Source organism: Heterodontus francisci, chromosome 1, assembly GCF_036365525.1.
Source record: "Heterodontus francisci isolate sHetFra1 chromosome 1, sHetFra1.hap1, whole genome shotgun sequence".
Lineage (NCBI taxonomy): Eukaryota > Metazoa > Chordata > Chondrichthyes > Heterodontiformes > Heterodontidae > Heterodontus > Heterodontus francisci.
This window is the reverse complement of record NC_090371.1, coordinates 181,465,175-181,482,892: the sequence shown is the minus strand read 5'-3', so window position 1 is coordinate 181,482,892 and position 17,718 is coordinate 181,465,175. Positions and strand designations below refer to the sequence as shown.

The window sequence follows — 17,718 nt, the reverse complement described above, 5'->3', positions numbered from 1 at the left end:
AGCTGCAATCTTCCAGCCCTGGCAACATTTTTGTAAATCTCCTCTGTACTCACTCCAGAGCAATTATGTCTTTTCTGTAATGTGACCAGAACTGTACGCAATACTCCAGCTGTGGCCTAACCAGCGTTTTATAGAGTTGCAGCATTACATTCCTGCTTTTGTATTCCACACCTCAGCCAATAAAGGAAAGCACTCCATATGCCTTCTTCACCACTTTATCTACCTGTCCAGGGAGCTGTGAACATGCACTCCAAGGTCTCTCACTTCCTGGACATTTTGAAAAGACAGGAAACTGGGAAAAGGTGGTGGCGTAGCTTTGTTAATTAAGGTTGTCATTACTACAGTAGCGAGAGGCGACCTTAGCTTGGAAGAACAAGATGTAGAATCAGTTTGGGTAGAGATAAGAAATAGGAAAGGTAAGAGGGAACTTGTGGGAGTACTTTATAGGCCCCCTAGCAGTTGCTACACTGTAGGACAGAGTATACAGGAAGAAATAAGTGGGGCATGTAAGAAAGGTACCGCAATAGTCATGGGTAACTTTAATCAGATTGGCAAAGGCAGCCTGGAAAATGAGTTCATAGAGTGTATTTGTGACAATTTCTTAGAGCAGTACATTTTGGATCCAACTGGGGAACAGGCTATTCTAGACCTGGTTATGTGCAATGAGACAGGATTAACCTCATTGTAAAGGAGTCTTTAGGCGACAGTGATAATAAAATGATAGAATTGCACAGTTTGAAAGTAAGAAGTGTGGGTCTAAGACTAATGTTTTAAACACAAATCAAGGTATTTAGAAGGGTATGAAAGCAGAACTAGCTAAATTGAACTAGGAAATTAGGTTAAAAGGTAGGACAGTAGAGATGCAGTGGCAGACTTTTAAGGGTATATTTAATAACTGATAGCAAAGATTTATCCCAGTGAGAAAGAAAGATTCTTTGAGAAGGATGCATCATCTGTGGCTACATAAGGAGGTTAAGGATAGTATCAAATTGAAAGAAACACTGTACAAATCTGCAAAGATTAGTGGTAGGACAGAAGATTGGATAGATTTTAAGAACCAGCAAAGAATTACAAAAAAAATAAAGAGTAGTGAGAGAAAACTAGCTAGTAATATAAAAACAGATAGGAAGACTTTCTACACATATTTAAAAAGGAAAAGAGTAACTAAAATTAGTGTTGGCCCTTTACAAATGGAAAACAAAGAAATGGCAGAGGTGTTGAACAAGTATTTTGTGTTTGTTTTCACTCCAGAAGACTTAGAAAATCTCCCAAAGATACTTGAAAATCCAAGAGGTGAAAGGGAGGGAAAAGGTGCTGGGAAAACTATAAAAACCTAAAGGCTGACAAGTCCCCAGGATCAGATGGCCTGTATCCTAGGGTCTTAAAAGAAGTAGCTGCAGAGATAGTAGAGGCTTTGGTTATAATCTTCCAAAATTCCTCAGATTCTGGGAGGGTCCCAGCAGATTGGAAAATAGCAAATGTAACACCTTTATTCAAGAAAGGAGGGAGACAGAAAACAGGAAACTATAGGCCAGTTAGCTGAACATCTGTCATAGGGAAATACTAGAATCCATTATTAAGGAAGTTGTAGCAGGATACTTAGAAAATCTTAATGGGATCAGACAGAGTCAACATGGTTTTGTGAAAGGGAAATTATGTTTAACTAATTTATGAGTTCTTCAAGGAAGTAACAAGCAAGGTGGATATAGGGAAACCTGTGGTGTGGTCTACTTGGATTTCCAAAAGGCATTTCATAAGGTGCCACATCAAAGGTTACTGCATAAGATAGGAGCACATGGTGTAGGGGGTAAAACAGTAGCATGGATAAAGGACTGGTTAGCTAACAGGAAGCAGAGAGTAAGGATAAATGGGTCTTTTTCAGGTTGGCGAGCTGTAACAAGTAGAGTGCCACTGGGATCAGTGCTGGGGCCTCACCTATATACAATTTATGTCAATGACTTGGATGAAGGGACCAAATGTATGGTAGCTAAATTTGCTGATGACACCAAGATAGGAAGGAAAGTAAGTTGTCAAGAGGAGGTTAAGAGTCAACAAAAGGATATAGACAGGTTAAGCGAGTGGGCAAAAATTTGGCAGATGGAGTACAATGTGGGAAAACCTGAACTTGTCTACATTAGCAGAAAGAATAGAAAAACTGCATACTACTTAAAGGGAGAGAGATTGCAGAACAGAGGGATCTGAATGTCCTGATACATGAATCACAAAAGGTTAGTATGCAGGTGCTGCAAGTGATTCAGAAGGCAAATGGAATATTAGCATTTATTTCAAGGGGAATCGAGTATAAAAGCAAAGAAGTTTTTACTGCAGCTGTACAGGACCTTGGTGAGACCACATCTGGAATACTGTGTATAGTTTCGGTCTCCTTATTTGAAAAAAGATATAATTGCGTTAGAAGCAGTTCAGAGAAGGTTCAATCAACTAATTCCAGGGATGAAGGGCTTATCTTATGAAGAAAGTTTGAACAGGTTGGGCCTATACCCATTGGAGTTTAGAAGAATGAGAGTGGTCTTATTGAAATATATAAAATCCTGAGGGGACTTGATAGAGTGGATACCAGGAGGATGTTTCCTCTTGTGGGGGAGACTAGAACTGGGGGACACAGTTTAAGAAAAGAGGACTTTTTAGGATGGAGATGAGGAGGATTTTTCTCAAGGGGTCGTTAGTCTGTGGAATTCTCTTCCCCAGGAAGCAGTGGGGGCTAGGTCATTGAATTTATTCAAGACTGAGTTAGATAGATTTTTGATGGACAAGGGAGTCAAGGGTTATTGGGGGCAGACAGGAAAGTGGACCACAACCAGATCAGCCATGATATTATCGAATGGCAGAGCAGGCTCGAAGGGCCAAATGGCCTATTCTTACTAAGTCCTATGTTCCGACTCAATCTGTAGTCTGTCGCTGGAATTTTCAAGGATCTGCTCATCACCACCTTCCCCTACTGGAGATATGCAACAGTGCAGGTAAAATACAAGAACAAGGGAGAAGAGAACAGACGGGAAAAAGTGGTAATTACTTGATGAGCATATATGCTTTCCATTATTGCACTATTTTATTGGTAATGTGTGGTTATTTACATTATTTGACTGTTTAGGTATAAGTCTAATAACCTTACAAGATCAATTATCCTCTCTCCCTCACACCCCGCACCCTTACACCCTACTACTGCCAGGCATGAGAAAGTGCAGTACTCCTAAAATGCACTGTACCTGTCAAGGTTTCTCTATGACCAATGGCCTGGAGCTGAAAAATTGGGCACAGAAGGTCTTTGACAGGTGTGGTGTATTTTTTGATTGGGCACTTGGATGGCACAATAATAGAAAGCAGATATGCTTATCAAAGAATTTAAACTGCTGGTCTACTAAGAACATGAAATCTCAGTGCATTCTCTCAGCTCTAAAATGAGAAGAATCTGCCCTCAAATGAAAATTCCAAGTCCAAAGTGGGTCACTGTAGGACAGAAATAGTGTAACTACAGGAATATGTTGGTTATTGACAGCATTTCTCCTAAACAATACTAGAATCACATCTCAGGTACTATAGTGTAATTGAATTGTTGTTTTTATTACATTACCGGTGAATGATGCTTACTGCCTGAATCGGTTTTGGCATCAACTTGACAATGCTGAAACCCTTTGCATTGCCTTTCTCCCCCAGTCTATTCATGAAACAAAATGACAATGCAAATAATTGTAAAGATTAGCAACATTATAGGGGGAGTTTCAACCTCCCAAGACAGGCCAGAAAAAGAGTCAGGGAGTTTAAATTCTTAAAGGAAACCAGATGCCTATCCGCCACAATCGGCACTTCAGCCACCCTGCGATCCAATGCCAAACCATAATCTCCTCCCCAGCAATCTGCCACTTCCCATTCCCCTCCCACTCAAACCACCACCCCCCGCCACACACGCTCCGGTGAGCTCTCCTTCCTTTCTTTCCGGATCCTAACTGTGGCATTCTACCACAGGCCTTATCGCTCGCCAGCCGGCCTTTCAACCTGGTCAGCTGTCAGTGGAGGAAGCTGAGGAAAAAATGCTCAAATGAGGCCTTCTTTCCCATTCCCCATATTTCCAGCCACTAAATGTTGCCTTTGCTCCCTCCCCACCTCCCAGTAAATACTAGAGTTTATGAGTCTACAGTGAGAAGAAATGGCTGCACTCAACATTATCATCCACTCCTCCAATTTTATCAGTTGTAAAAGTAAATTTAAAACTTTCAGATGTATTTTTTTTTAGTCAAATGGCAGGGCAAAGGACGTGAGGTATGGCCAGAATCTGAGGAGCAGAGAGTTTTGGGAAGGTTGTAGGGCTGGAGGTGGTTACAGAGATAAGGAAGGGCAATGCCATGAGGGATTTGAACACATGATTAGAATTGTAAATCTGAGGCATTGATGGGCCAGGAACTAGTGTAGGTTAGAAAGTGCAGGGGTGCTGAGTGAATAGAACTTGGGGTGAGTTAGGTTACAGGCAGTAGAGCTCAAGGGTGGATGATAGGTGGCTGGCCAGGCATTGGAATAGTTGAGTCTGGAGGTAACAAAAGCATGAATGAGACTTTCATCTGCAGATCGGCTGAGGCAGTGGCGAAGACAGGCAACATTATGGAGGTGGAAATGGGCAGTCTTCAGGATAGGGAGGATATTGGGTTGGCATCTCAGCTCAGGGTGATGAGGCACAGAGCTTGCGAAGAATCTCTGATTCAGCTTGAGGCAGTGGCTGAGGAGGAGAGTGGAATTGGACACTAGGGAATTGAGTACGTGGCAGGGTCTAAAGACAATAGCGTCAGTCTTCCCAGTGTTTAATTGGAGGAAATTTCGATTCATGCAGGATTGGATGTTAGGCAAGCAGCTGGGCAACACAAATACAGTAAAGTATTTAATACTGTCTATACTCAAAACAATTTAATCTTTCAGTCCATCAGAGGGTGCATAAGATATAATTTTTCTTTTAAATCGCTCTGCACAAGCTTCAGCATAGCTGAGGAAAAAACACTCGGAATTCTGAGAGATGTCTTCTGATTCCTGACATATTTTCAGCAGAAGATCAGCACAGCCCCCCCAGAGAAATGTTATAAATGGTTGTTACAGCAGATCATCAGGAGAAACCACAGAGGAATTCAGAGGCAAGCAATTTTCTGCTGGATAATGATTTCTAAAGTTGGATTTTCACAAATTGATAAGGTAATGAACTCCTGCTCAGCCTAATTATTTGTAAAGCGGTAAATCTGATCATTGCCCTCAGGATTTGAATGGTTTAGAATACTAGTAATTGAACAGTCATATCACGCTGCTATCCTGCATGGGTTGCTTTTAGTACACAGTTTCAAAGCAGCTAGTACAGAAAATCTAGTTATGTTATATTTCTCTAATTATTTGCTGCGTAGCAAAAGTACCTCAGGCACCACACCACTATTATCACTGGATTGAAAATAGTAGGGGATTGTGTAGGTGTAGTGGGTTAGTGTCAGGCAAGCCCCCCACCTGCCAAGACTGAGGCACATATTATTTTGACACATGAACATTAAAACTTAAACTGCAAGCCCCTGAATGGAAAGACATTTGCATAGTAACAGACAGTGTTGGGACAACGGGGACCCAGTTGTTGCTTCCCCAATACAGAGAAGAAGTGGTCAGACCAGTTTTAGTCACATGACTAACTGGCTATTACAAAGGTTTGAACTGAGAGTTTTAAATTGGAGAAAACAGTGTCTGAAATCAGAAAGCTTCTGGTTTGAGAACATCGCTCTCCTGTCTGCTCTCATCTCGCTCTCACCAGCTTCTAAAACCATTGAAGAAACATGATCAAAGAGACAAAAGTCTCCTACGTTGAACAAGGTTTAAGAAGAATACTGGGCCCCAACAAAAAGTAAGAGCTGCCTACAGTCAAAGACTCTACAGCGAGCTGGAGCACAAAAACAGTAGCCAGAAACCCCCTTCAGAGACTGCCTCAAACCTGTCCATTTTATTTTTCTTCTGCTCTTTTCTGTCTCTATTTGCATGTGTGTATTGCGTGTGCATGTTAGCATGGGCGTGTTGTACATCCGTTGGCGTTAACCGAATTAGAGTTTAAGTTTAAGGTTTAATAAATTTCACTTTTCTTCTTTAAAGCTAAGAAAGCCTGTTCATGCTCATTTCTTTGCTTTATAATTGGAAAACTATGAACAAAGGGGGAGCTCAAAACACAGTGTGTTTAAAAATAATACCCTGTTATAATAAGACCAGGTGAAGACAGACCCCTAGACATCTTTCTCACCTGCTTGTAAGTTAGACATTGGCTCGTCACCTCTGAGACCTGAACTCAAATCCAATCCAAACTGAATGGGATGAATGTCTCCTCTTTCTGCTGCCTTTCATAGTTCTACATGAAATGCAGTTAGGGAGCCTCAAACCAGTTCTTAGTGTATGGTCCCATTGAGCAAAGCACCAATTGGCAATCACCCCCAGAGAATGACTCGTGCAAAATAGAAAAAAAAATGAAGTGGAAGCTTGTTCTACATCTATCTGTACCATCAAAATTCATTGTGTGATAGTGGATGCCTGAAATGGAAAGGTTCCATTGCCCACCACTAAAATTCCTCACCCTGATGAACACAAAAAATAATGCATAGGAAGGAATGCTAGATCACAAATTTAATCAATTAAATCGTAAGCAATATTATTGGCATTGCAGTGCACTTCCCAGTACTGCAAAGCCTTTCTCACTTGGAACAAAAGTTGTTACTACTAAAGTACTTTAATATAGTATATGATAGCATCACCCTTCAACTCCTAAGTCACTATTATCTCTGCTGTTCAAGAATAAGAAAACAAAGAAATGTTTGTATCTTATTAAATAGCTGACCTTGAGGCAGTAATCCAGTGCTTTGATGTTCATTAAAGTCAAACATACACATCATTCTCAAGGAATATTGTTATCAAATCCACTTGATTAACTTACTACAATATATCTTCCTATCAACCATATACACGTTTTGATTTAAGTTAAAATTTTTACTACTTTCACAAAATGGGCACTTAGAAAGGAAATTTCACCAGTCTTAAAATGACTGACTTGAGCGCTGCAGGAATTTAACAGCTTAAACATCCCAGGCATTGTCTCACGTTAACGTAGCACTCCACAAAATTTTTGCTAGGTGCAGTGCTAATTTAAACAGCAATAACCATTTGTGTGTCTCAGCCTTTCCGTAGCACGGAATATGGAATAATGCCATGCAATATCAATTTATATTGTGGATTAACAGCATTTAGTAATGAACAACTCATGAAGGTCCTCCACATAATGAATATAAAGTCAGTACAACTCCTGTCCCATGGTGAATGGAAAAGGTGAATAGATTTGAAGGACTGTCTAGTATTGTTTAAAGTGGATTACAAATGTCTATAATATTCCATCTTCATGCACAGGTCCTTGATGTGGATCCATCAGTTCATTGTTCATTAAGTTACTTCAGATCACATGCAGTTTCACAAGTTACTGTGAAATTGACAGATGTGTCAGATGATTAGAACTTCAGCTTCTTTGTTGCTTTTTGCACTAGTTTCGTGAAGAGCCCAGTACCAATCAGCTCGAAAAAGCTGTGGTTTTTATTTTTATTTTCTTACTTAAAACTTTGTGTCTTCAAAAATAAAGCTCTTAATCAACTTGTATTAAATCTTGAATGTTACAAAATGACTTTCGAAAGCATATTTGAAATTAATATCAATAATAGAGAATTTGACTTTTTTTAAAAATTGAGATTTGAATTAGGCACAGATGGTCGAATCTCTAATTTCTATTTGTAAAACTCCCATATTTTCTCAATAGCAGGGTATGGTAATATTTTTATACAGTGTATCACTGTTATATTTCATCAAAAGCATCTTTTTAAATAGGGGAATAGACTACATTTGCTGTATCTATTATAGTAAATTCAGTACACAGGCCATGTACATCATTCAAAATTTTCATGGTCACCCTGCCCCTACGCAAGCTTATTATACTGCCTGGAGTATCAGATACACCTGTAGATGGTTCTGTGATAAGAGCTTTTCATCTCAAGCGTGTCGCACCTTGCCTTTCACACACTCATGCAACCTAGAACTTAATACAGACATGGTAGCTGTACAGGTAGTACTGTACTAAATCTAATGTTTCTAGTTGGTATAGCTGAGCTCAAAAAGTAAGCAATTTTGATGAGAGGCTCTTCACCAGTCATTGGAATGCACCTGGTTTACTTACTATACCAACATGGCTGCTGGCTGAAAAACTTAAGGTGCTCCAAAGTGACACACAGTGGCCAAAGCTTAGAACTGCATGCAACCACCTTTCTGGGTACAGGAGTGGGGAGGCAGGCATTCTGTTCAACTTTTGAAGGAATTCAGATGCATGGCATGGTGACACCTTGCAAACGGTGGCCCCGGACTGCAGTTTTTAAATGGGGCAGAGAGGAAGGGTACCTTTGCCTAAATTAACTCTGTGGAGCATCGTGAGCACAAAACCATGTGCTACTGCACAAAATGGCATAACACATTGGCATATGCCATACGTGATATGAGCAGTTCTATACAAAAATAAACAAGAGTCAAAACATTTTTTTAAAAAGACACAAAACTTGGATCAGATCACACACTGTAAAGTGATCTGTTTGTGCCTGTCGTTTATAAGAACGCAACAGTCAAAATCTAAACGAAATGCCCAATTTTCATTCTTCAGAATTACCAGGCAGCCACCCCTAAAATCATACTGTCTGGATCCAGATAAAGCACAAGACCGCCCTATACATCACAATACTGCACAAACTCCAACAGGTTCTCTTTCTACAGCGACCTAGCCAGTGGTTCTTGAAGGAACTGCTGGAGCCATGTAAAAAACACAATAAGTTTTTAAAATCTACCTGAATGTGGATCCATGAGGGGTAGGAGAACGCCACACAAAAACATAAGAGCCACTGCCAGCCTATAGTGGCCTCAGCCCTTTTGATTAATTTATGATAAATGCAATAAAATTTCAGATCTGTGAGACCTGAATATTAGGAGGAGAAATGCTAAGCCATGCTCATCCATATTTTTGTAATAGCTAAAGCAATACTATTTTCTACATGCAGCAGTGGTTAGAACATCATAAACTATATTGCACAGGTTTACAAAGGGTGCAAGAAGTGACAGACTTGGGGGTTAGTGTACAGAAGGCGGTAGAAATAGATATGGCTGTTAAAACAGCTTATGGAGGCTTGGCTTTATAATTGTGTCCTGGAGTACAAAAACAAGGAAGTTATACTAAACCTTTATAAATCACTGGTTAGGCCTCAGCTAGCTTAGTATGCCTAATTCTGGGCAATATGTTTTGGAAGAATGCCACAGCCTTGGAAAGGGTGCAAAGAAGATTTACCAGAATGAAGATGACGACTTACATTTACATAGCGCCTTTCACAACCACTGGGCATCTCAAAGCCCTTTACAGCCAATGAAATACTTTTGATTTGTAGTCACTGCTGTAATGTAAGGAACAGGGCAGCCAATTTGCACAGCAAGCTCCCACAAATAGCAATGTAATAATGAGTAGATAATCTGTTGTTGTGATGTTGATTGAGGGATAAATATTGGTCAGGACAGTGGGGATAACTTCCCTGCTGTTCTTTGAAATAGTGACATGGGATCTTTTACCTTCACCTCAGAGGTGGATGGGGCCTCAGTTTAACATCTCACCTGAAAGATGGGCACCTCCAACAGTGCAGCATTCCCTCAGTACTGCACTGGAGTGTCAGCCTTGATTTTTGTGCTCAAATCCTGGAGTGGGTCTTGAACCCACAAGAGTCAGTGCTACCAAATTAGCCATGGCTGGCACCAGGTACCAGGGATGAAGGACTTCAGTTATGTGGAGAGACAAGAGAAGCTGGCATTGTTCTCCTTAGAGCAGAGAAGATTAATGGAGGTGTTCATGAAGGGTTTTGATAGAGTAAATGAGGAGAAACGGTTTTCACTAGCTGAAGGGTCAGTAACCACAGGATACAGGCCTAAGGTAATTGACAAAAGAGCCAGAATTGAAAAGAGACTTTTTTTTTTAACGCAGCGAGTTATTATGTCTGGAAATGCATTGCCTGAATGGGTATTGGAAACAGATTAAATATTAACTTTCAAAAAAGAATTGGATAAATACTAGAAGGGAAGAAATTGCCTCGCTGTGAACAGGGATAGGGAAGTGGGACTAATTGGATAGCTCTGTCACAGAGCCAGCACAGGCACACTGGGCCAAATGGTCTCCTTCTGTATGTAACATTCTATGATTAACCAAAGGTTCATTCAATAGCACAGAATCACATGATGTCATCCAGTGCTTTACATGCAGTACACTAGCATCTTTCTTCCTCTTTTATGAAACTTGTTCTCTCAATTTCCTGTTATTAAACAGCGCTTCCCATGGACATACTGCTGTATTCTCAAGTCACTGCTCTTATCCTATACATTCCACATTATATGGAAAAATAGTGAGTGATGCACAGAAACATTAGAACTGAATAGAAGCAGGCGTTTCATCTTCAATACTATAAACAGCCATGGCTTTTCTTATTACTTTCTTATTATTCTTGTGCTTATTACAAACTCTATTTCAACACCTACAGCAGTGCATTATAATTACAGAGACAGTGTGCACAGTGTTCAATTTTGTCGGTTGCACATGGTCAATAGTTCACTTTTCATCAATCATACGAATATAAAATACCGAAATATGATTGCTCACAGGCACCAGATTATCTTCATTCAAGATTGCTTTGCCAATATTGCCAATTTTTTTTTATAGCTATGCCTTGTAGTCGAGGAAGATCAAAGTAGGGAACTATCCAAGATTTCTACAGTGCTTAGCAAAGAATGAAAAATATGTAGGAATGAATATTTGAAGCATGATCGAAAAGCAAGAACAGGCTATTTGCCTTGCCAAATGGAACCTGGACCGCAAGATCAATGGCTTTGACCTTTACTGATCTCTTCAATGACCCCCCACCCCCAACATAGTTCAACTTATCAGTTTGAAAAGGATGCATAGTAATATGTTATTTTGTTTAATAATGTTTCTAGATTTAAAAACACACAGTTAACAACATATAGACTGATCTGTAGGGTTCATGTGCACTAAGCAAGAATGAAAGACAAAGAGAAAGCCAGCATATAGACCTTTACATTTACATCACACTTACACTGAACTGTCAGTGAAAGGATTAACCAATTGAACTCATACTCAAACATTTTATGTTAGTTAGAATTGACTCAATGGGGCTAATTCATCCAATAGAAGTACCTGACGGCTATGCCCCAATAAACAGCCCACACTAGTGACGTAGCACCCTAACACAAACACAGCATGCTGTGAGGACTGGAAGGGGGTCTTTCGCCTGCCTAACCTTTCGATGCTCCTGTAGGGTTGCAGCCGAAGAACACTTCTTATTACACACAGAGCACATCAGTCTCCTTCGAGAGTTGCCTGCAGCCAGAAAAGAAACATCACATTTTAAAATCAGGAAGACAACAACTTGCATTTATATAGTGCCTTTCACAACCACTGGACGTCTCAAAGAAAGCCCAAAACACTTGCACCAAGGTGATAGTTTTCAGAGGTCACTTGATAGACATTGGATGTCTATATTTTACTCTTCTTGAAAAGTGTAGAGTTTCTGAGGTTCTCATTCCAGATCCAGCAAAATATTTTACCAGACAGCTAAAAAAAAAAATGCATAGTAAAACAAAAAAAAGGGAAAACTACAAATGCTGGATATATGAAACAAAAACAGAAACTACTTGATGACATGTGAGGATAAACCTTCATAGGAGCAGAAAAATGCATAGGTCATATGATGTATTGTGGTAAAAAATATAAAGCATAGGTATTCTGGGTGTTCATAGCAACGATGATAAGAAAGACATTTAACACAATCCAGAAATTCAACTCTATCCATTTCTCTAAAGTAGGTGTTCTTGCCTGGCTCTCTTTCCTAAAATGTACATCAGGTAATATTCCAAACAGTATATTTAACCCCAGTCTACAACTTTCAAACCTGACAGCTTCAAAACTAGAATCCTTATCAAAAAAAAATTATTTTACATGAAAACAAAGACTTTTAAAAATGCTCAAACCAATGGGACAAATCATGCGTGTGTTTACATCACTATCTACCAGCTCTGCTGTAAACAATTGGGATGAGGGTGTAACCAGTGCATGTTAAATAATCTCATCATGGTTAACATCCTCCTCACAACTTACATTCCCACCTAGTTTTGTGTCATTAGCAAATTTGGAAATATTACATTTGGTCCCCATGTCCAAATCATTTATATAGATTGTGAACAGCTGTGGCCCAAGCAATGATCCTTGCGGTACCCCACTAGTAACAGCCTGCCATCCTGAGAAGGATCCATTTATTTATTTAGAGATACAGCACTGAAACAGGCCCTTCGTCCCACCAAGTCTGTGCCGACCATCAACCACCCAATTATACTAATCCTACACTAATCCCATATTCCTTCCACATCCCCACCTGTCCTATATTCCCCTACCACCTACCTATACTAGGGGAAATTTATAATAGCCAATTCACCTATCAACCTGCAAGTCTTTTGGTGGTGGGAGGAAACCGGAGTACCCGGAGAAAACCCACGCAGACACAGGGAGAACTGGCAAACTCCACACAGGCAGTACCCAGAATTGAACCTGGGTCGCTGGAGCTGTGAGGCTGCAGTGCTAACCACTGCGCCACTGTGCCGCCCTACTCTGATTCTGTCTGTTAACCAATTCTCAATCCATACCAGTATATTACCCCCAATCCCATGTGCTCTAATTTTGTTTACTAATCTCCTGATTGGGACCTTGTCAGAAGCCTTCTGAAAATCCAAACACATCACATCTACTGGTTCTCCTTTATCTACGCTACAAATAATATCCTCAAAAAACTTCAACAGGTTTGTCAAACATGACTCCCCCTTCATAAACCCATGTTGTCTCTACCCACTCATATTATTTTCTAAGTGGCTGGTTATCACATCCTTTATAATAATTTCTAAGATTTTCCCTACTGCTGACATCAGATTAACAGGTCTGTAGCTCAGTTTTCTCTCTCCCTCCTTTCTTAAATAGTGGAGTCACATCTGCTACTTTCCAGTCTATATAGAATTTGGAAAGACAACCACCAATGCATCCACTATCTCTATAGCCACCTCCTTCAATACTCTGGGTTGTAGCTCATCTGAACAGGAAAGTCACCTTTATCAATACAGAAGTTTACCATTGTCATTATTCCTTGCTGTATATATCTGAAAAAACCATTCGATTAAACTACGTATTTAATTCAGCAAAGCATTTCTCACGTCATTTAAACACCGAAATTACACAGGATAGAAACCTGGAGAACTTCTAAGTCAAATACATAATTTATCTTGTGATAGAAGATCATAATAAAGATAGAAGCTTTTAAAAGATGCAAAATGTGTTCACTACTGAAAGGATTCAGGAGAGTCACGATGAGCCATGAAATTGTTTACATAGGTTACTTAAAATCTAAAGGAGTAGATCATAAATTCATAAACTGCTACAGAACAGACCAGGCCTTTCTCCATGAGCCACTGAGTCTAATTAATAATTAGAAGCACTGCTGAGGAGGCGGACCACATGGAGAAGAGAAAGAGATAAAGATGGAGATAAATGGAAAGAGCAAAATATTTGTTTCAGATTAGAAGATCTCCATACTGTTGCTCATAAGTTGGATAAGCAGGAGCTCTCGAAGATTTAACCAGCTGAGCTATTGAGAAAGCTAAGCCTTACTTGACGCAAGAAATACACTGATGCGCTTTAGGTAATCGATGTATTTTATTAATAACGTCCACCATAATTAAATTTTCAGGTAAACAGCAGTGCTAATAAGACTAAGCCATCGAGTATATAACAGTAGTGCAGCTTAGAATTCATTATAACCCACAATAATTTTAGCAAATCACCTGTGACACAATTAGTTCAAAATTAAACACATTTGGTTTTGGGATACAGTGGATCACTCAGCAATAACATTTAATATATTAATTCCACATCAATAAAATAATAAAAACATTTGGAAAATTAGCAACTAAAGACAAATAATTGTACAGAAACACCATTATCTGAATGAACAAGCTGCTTCTATGCAGCTTGCTTTTCTCAGTTTACTTATACTTACTTGCTCTACTACTGTAAGTCATTTGCCAGATGTAATTACCAAATGCACAAACCAACCAATCAAAAGGAACACTTATCACAACAAAAGAGCCATTCCAAGGTCATTCATGATATATGAAGTGATTTAATTAGCAGTCTATTAATATCCAATGTATTTTTCAATCTTCATTTAAATAATATCCATCTATTAGATCAACTTTGTCCTGCTACTGCCATTAATCATGACACCCTTGATATACCTAAATATTACATTTTAGGTTAAAGGTCAGTTACCAGATGTACTTCACTTCCTGTTCTTAGCTGGTTCAAGGAGTGATGGAACGTGCAGCTAAGTACCAAGACCTGCTTCCAGTTCAAGAACTAATGAGCATCTGTTTCGTACTCCCCTATTTGTTTTACAACTGACATGCAGCAATTACTGGAAGTGCTGGACTTTGCCATTTTTACTTGCGTTAACTGATACACAGAACACTCCGGCTACTGTGATATTTCTTAAAATTCAGATTCTTGTTAAGCATTAACAAAAACAATATCAGAGAGTAAACAATGTTTATTATGAATTTGCAGTGAATTCTGTTGACAGGAATGAAAAACATTGAATTAGGTCAATACATCCAGCACCAGACCAACCATCACTTCTTCGAGGCCTTCATTTCACTTTCTTTTCCTTTTGGAAAGAGTGGGGTGGCTATTTAATTCTCTATGCCCAAAATGAGGAGCACCAGAGAAAACTACAAACTTTTTTTTTTAAGTGCACACTTCAAATTATTTGTAGTTTTTAGAACAATGTTTCTATTCAGGGAAAGCATCTTAAAAATCCAGAAGCAGCTTACAGAAGTTAGTGAAACATTCTTATTGGATTGATTTGTACATTCTTGATCTAATTAACTTTTTTCCTGAAACAGTTGTGCAGGGTTACTGTTCATTTCCATTCAAAATTAGAAATGAATTATTGAAAATCTACAAATTTTACCCTCCAAATCTAACTCTGAACTACAAATTACATAAAACCAATTGCTGAGCATGGAAGAATCTTCATTAGGCTGTCAGGGACTCGGGCATATAGCCACTAGAGAGACTAGCAGGTCAACTGCCATTGTAATGCCAGTAGAGACCAGGTTGGATTAATTATTCTCACAGAACCATCCCACCCCATCACCCCACCCCCAACCACCAAAGAACAGATGCACATCCTCCTCAATGAATAGACCACCAAAGCAGCAATCTGAATTCTATGAATCATACAAATAATTCCATCACTAGATTACCAGAGATCATGTGCACCTCCAACCACTTGGGATCGCATACACACCATCACAACTGAGCAAAGCAGGGATCAAATTTTTTTTTTTTTAAAACATCGCTTGCCTGCTGGAGACCAGATGTGTCCTTCCTCCACCCCCCCCACCCCAAAACCATCACTAGACTAACAAGGATTAGGCACATACCCTAACTTATAAATCAGAACTTCAAGAAAATCAACACAGTCTATTAAATTAATGAATAACCACTGAAAAAAAAACTAACTTAAACATATCCATCTTTTACAGTCATTAGCACCTGCACAGGTGAAAATGTGAAACTTGGTAGATGCTTGCCAGTGTACAGACACATCTAGTATTTAATAAGGACAGGTTGTGTGTGAATCTAAACGGGTCCAAAAATAGATATTTTTCCCAAATCAATTCCAACAAACAAACTAGGGTAAAAAAAGAAAGTGGTTGTCTTGCTTTAGCTTAACTGCCCATTTAACTCAGTCTCAATACAGAAAGATCACAACAGCCTGTTATACCATCCCAGCCTATAAATCATACAAATGTTACGAGTTTATCAGTTCATTTCCAAGGTTACATGCTTGAAAGCTACATTTTTAAAATGTATAAATACACATGCATTGATTATGTTATGAATGACAGTTAACCTTAAATCTGGTTGTCAACATCTAACAATCCTTGGCAACATTTTCAAGGATCTTTAAGTGACTGTAACTGTTCTTTAGATTAAGTTAGCACAGTAGAGTTGAGCTGAGTGAAGTTGTATTGAGCTGATTGAAAAAATGACAGATAAGATAGGCTAGTTAGATCCTGCAGTTAGAAAAGATTACAAGAAAAGAACTTTGTACATAAAAGCTATCTATAAAATAGCTTAGTGCAGTGTTGTCCAATAGGTTATCTTTAGCCTCATGGGGCTAACTGGGAATCCAGATATGGATATTTGTATTTTTATTCAGTAAATAAAATTGAATAATAGATACACAGTCATTAGACATGATCTAAATACTCATTAGCATGTCATATTCACATGTATTTCAACTTTGCTGTGCATATGTAGGCAAAATAAGATGAAAAGCAGAGTGTGCCTTTTGACAGTTCAATCTGCTTGACTTATTGGGTTACTGCTTATTGGTTATCTTGTAAAATGATTTTTTACACGGGGGAAAATGCCGCAGTGTCACGTAAACACCAGTAACATTGGATGGAAAGGAGAGCTGTCATTATTGTTAACTGAAGCAATCTTAACAACCGTTCCAGGCCAGCAGAAAAAAATAGGCTGAAATAATATCAAACCGCTCCGGCAGCGAAGTCAAATGAAGGGTAGTGGCGACACTCTCGAGGGCAGTGAGAGTTGGAACTCGCTCATGCGAGTGACATAAAATATGAAGCTGAAAGAAACTAAATGGTGGAAAAGACTTTCTAAAAAAAAATTCACACAAAATGTGTCTTCTCACTGAAGCATGTTTTAAGCATAAATAAAAACAGAAAATGCTGGAAATACCCAGCCAGTCAGGCAGCATCTGGGGAATAAGAAAAAGGAGATTTAATATTTCAGGTTGGTGACCTTTCACCAGCTACTGCTATTTGATTTCCAATAGCCAGAATATTTTACTGTTGTATTCATGTTTTAAGCATAGTCTGACAATTTCAGTAAATAAGGTGAAATTGATTTCTGTTAATAGTGCAAAATGGGCTCCTAGCTAATCTGTAACCCGTTTTACAGCGCGCCCAATTAAAATAGGAAATGGTGTAAAACAGGCTGCCAATTTGCTCAAAACCAATTCATAATTATTTTTACATCCTGGTATTATAGAGTGCTTTGAGAGCTTGAATGGGCAGTCTTGTGGCATAACATAAAACATTGTGTGTTAATCTTTTTGACAAGGTGACAAGGTGCACAAAATTCAGAAATATCACTGAAGATATCAGCTGATAAAGTACTTTACAACATATTTGATATGAAAAGTAGGGGTGAAGTTCAGAAGGTGAATGGAAGGGGTTGGGGGAAAGAGAGGGAGCAGAAAAGCGGCGAGTCGGGGGGCAAAAAGGAGAGAGAAAGAGGTGCATTGCGCAGTAATCTTACTGAAATTCATTTCAGAAATGTGGCCACTCAGAATCTGTATATTACAAACTACTCTGACTTTCCCAATTGGGACCCAGGACGACTCCTCGTCTACCCAAATGTAGTCTTACACCAATGTTTTCTGCGTAACTTTATCTGCCTTCTCCCATCTCAGACTGAGATTGCTCCAATTTTAAAGT

General features: G+C 39.1%; 1 protein-coding gene across 2 annotated transcripts in view; it reads right to left on the bottom strand.

The window, feature by feature from the left end:
• The window catches only part of prdm5 (PR domain containing 5), a 342,995-nt gene that overhangs the window by 255,158 nt on the left and 70,119 nt on the right, over positions 1-17,718 (bottom strand). For both annotated transcript variants that reach the window (XM_068039250.1, XM_068039260.1), the window contains exon 8: positions 11,385-11,464. In XM_068039250.1, coding sequence (XP_067895351.1) covers positions 11,385-11,464 — 80 coding nt within the window. The remainder of the gene's footprint in view (positions 1-11,384; positions 11,465-17,718) is intronic.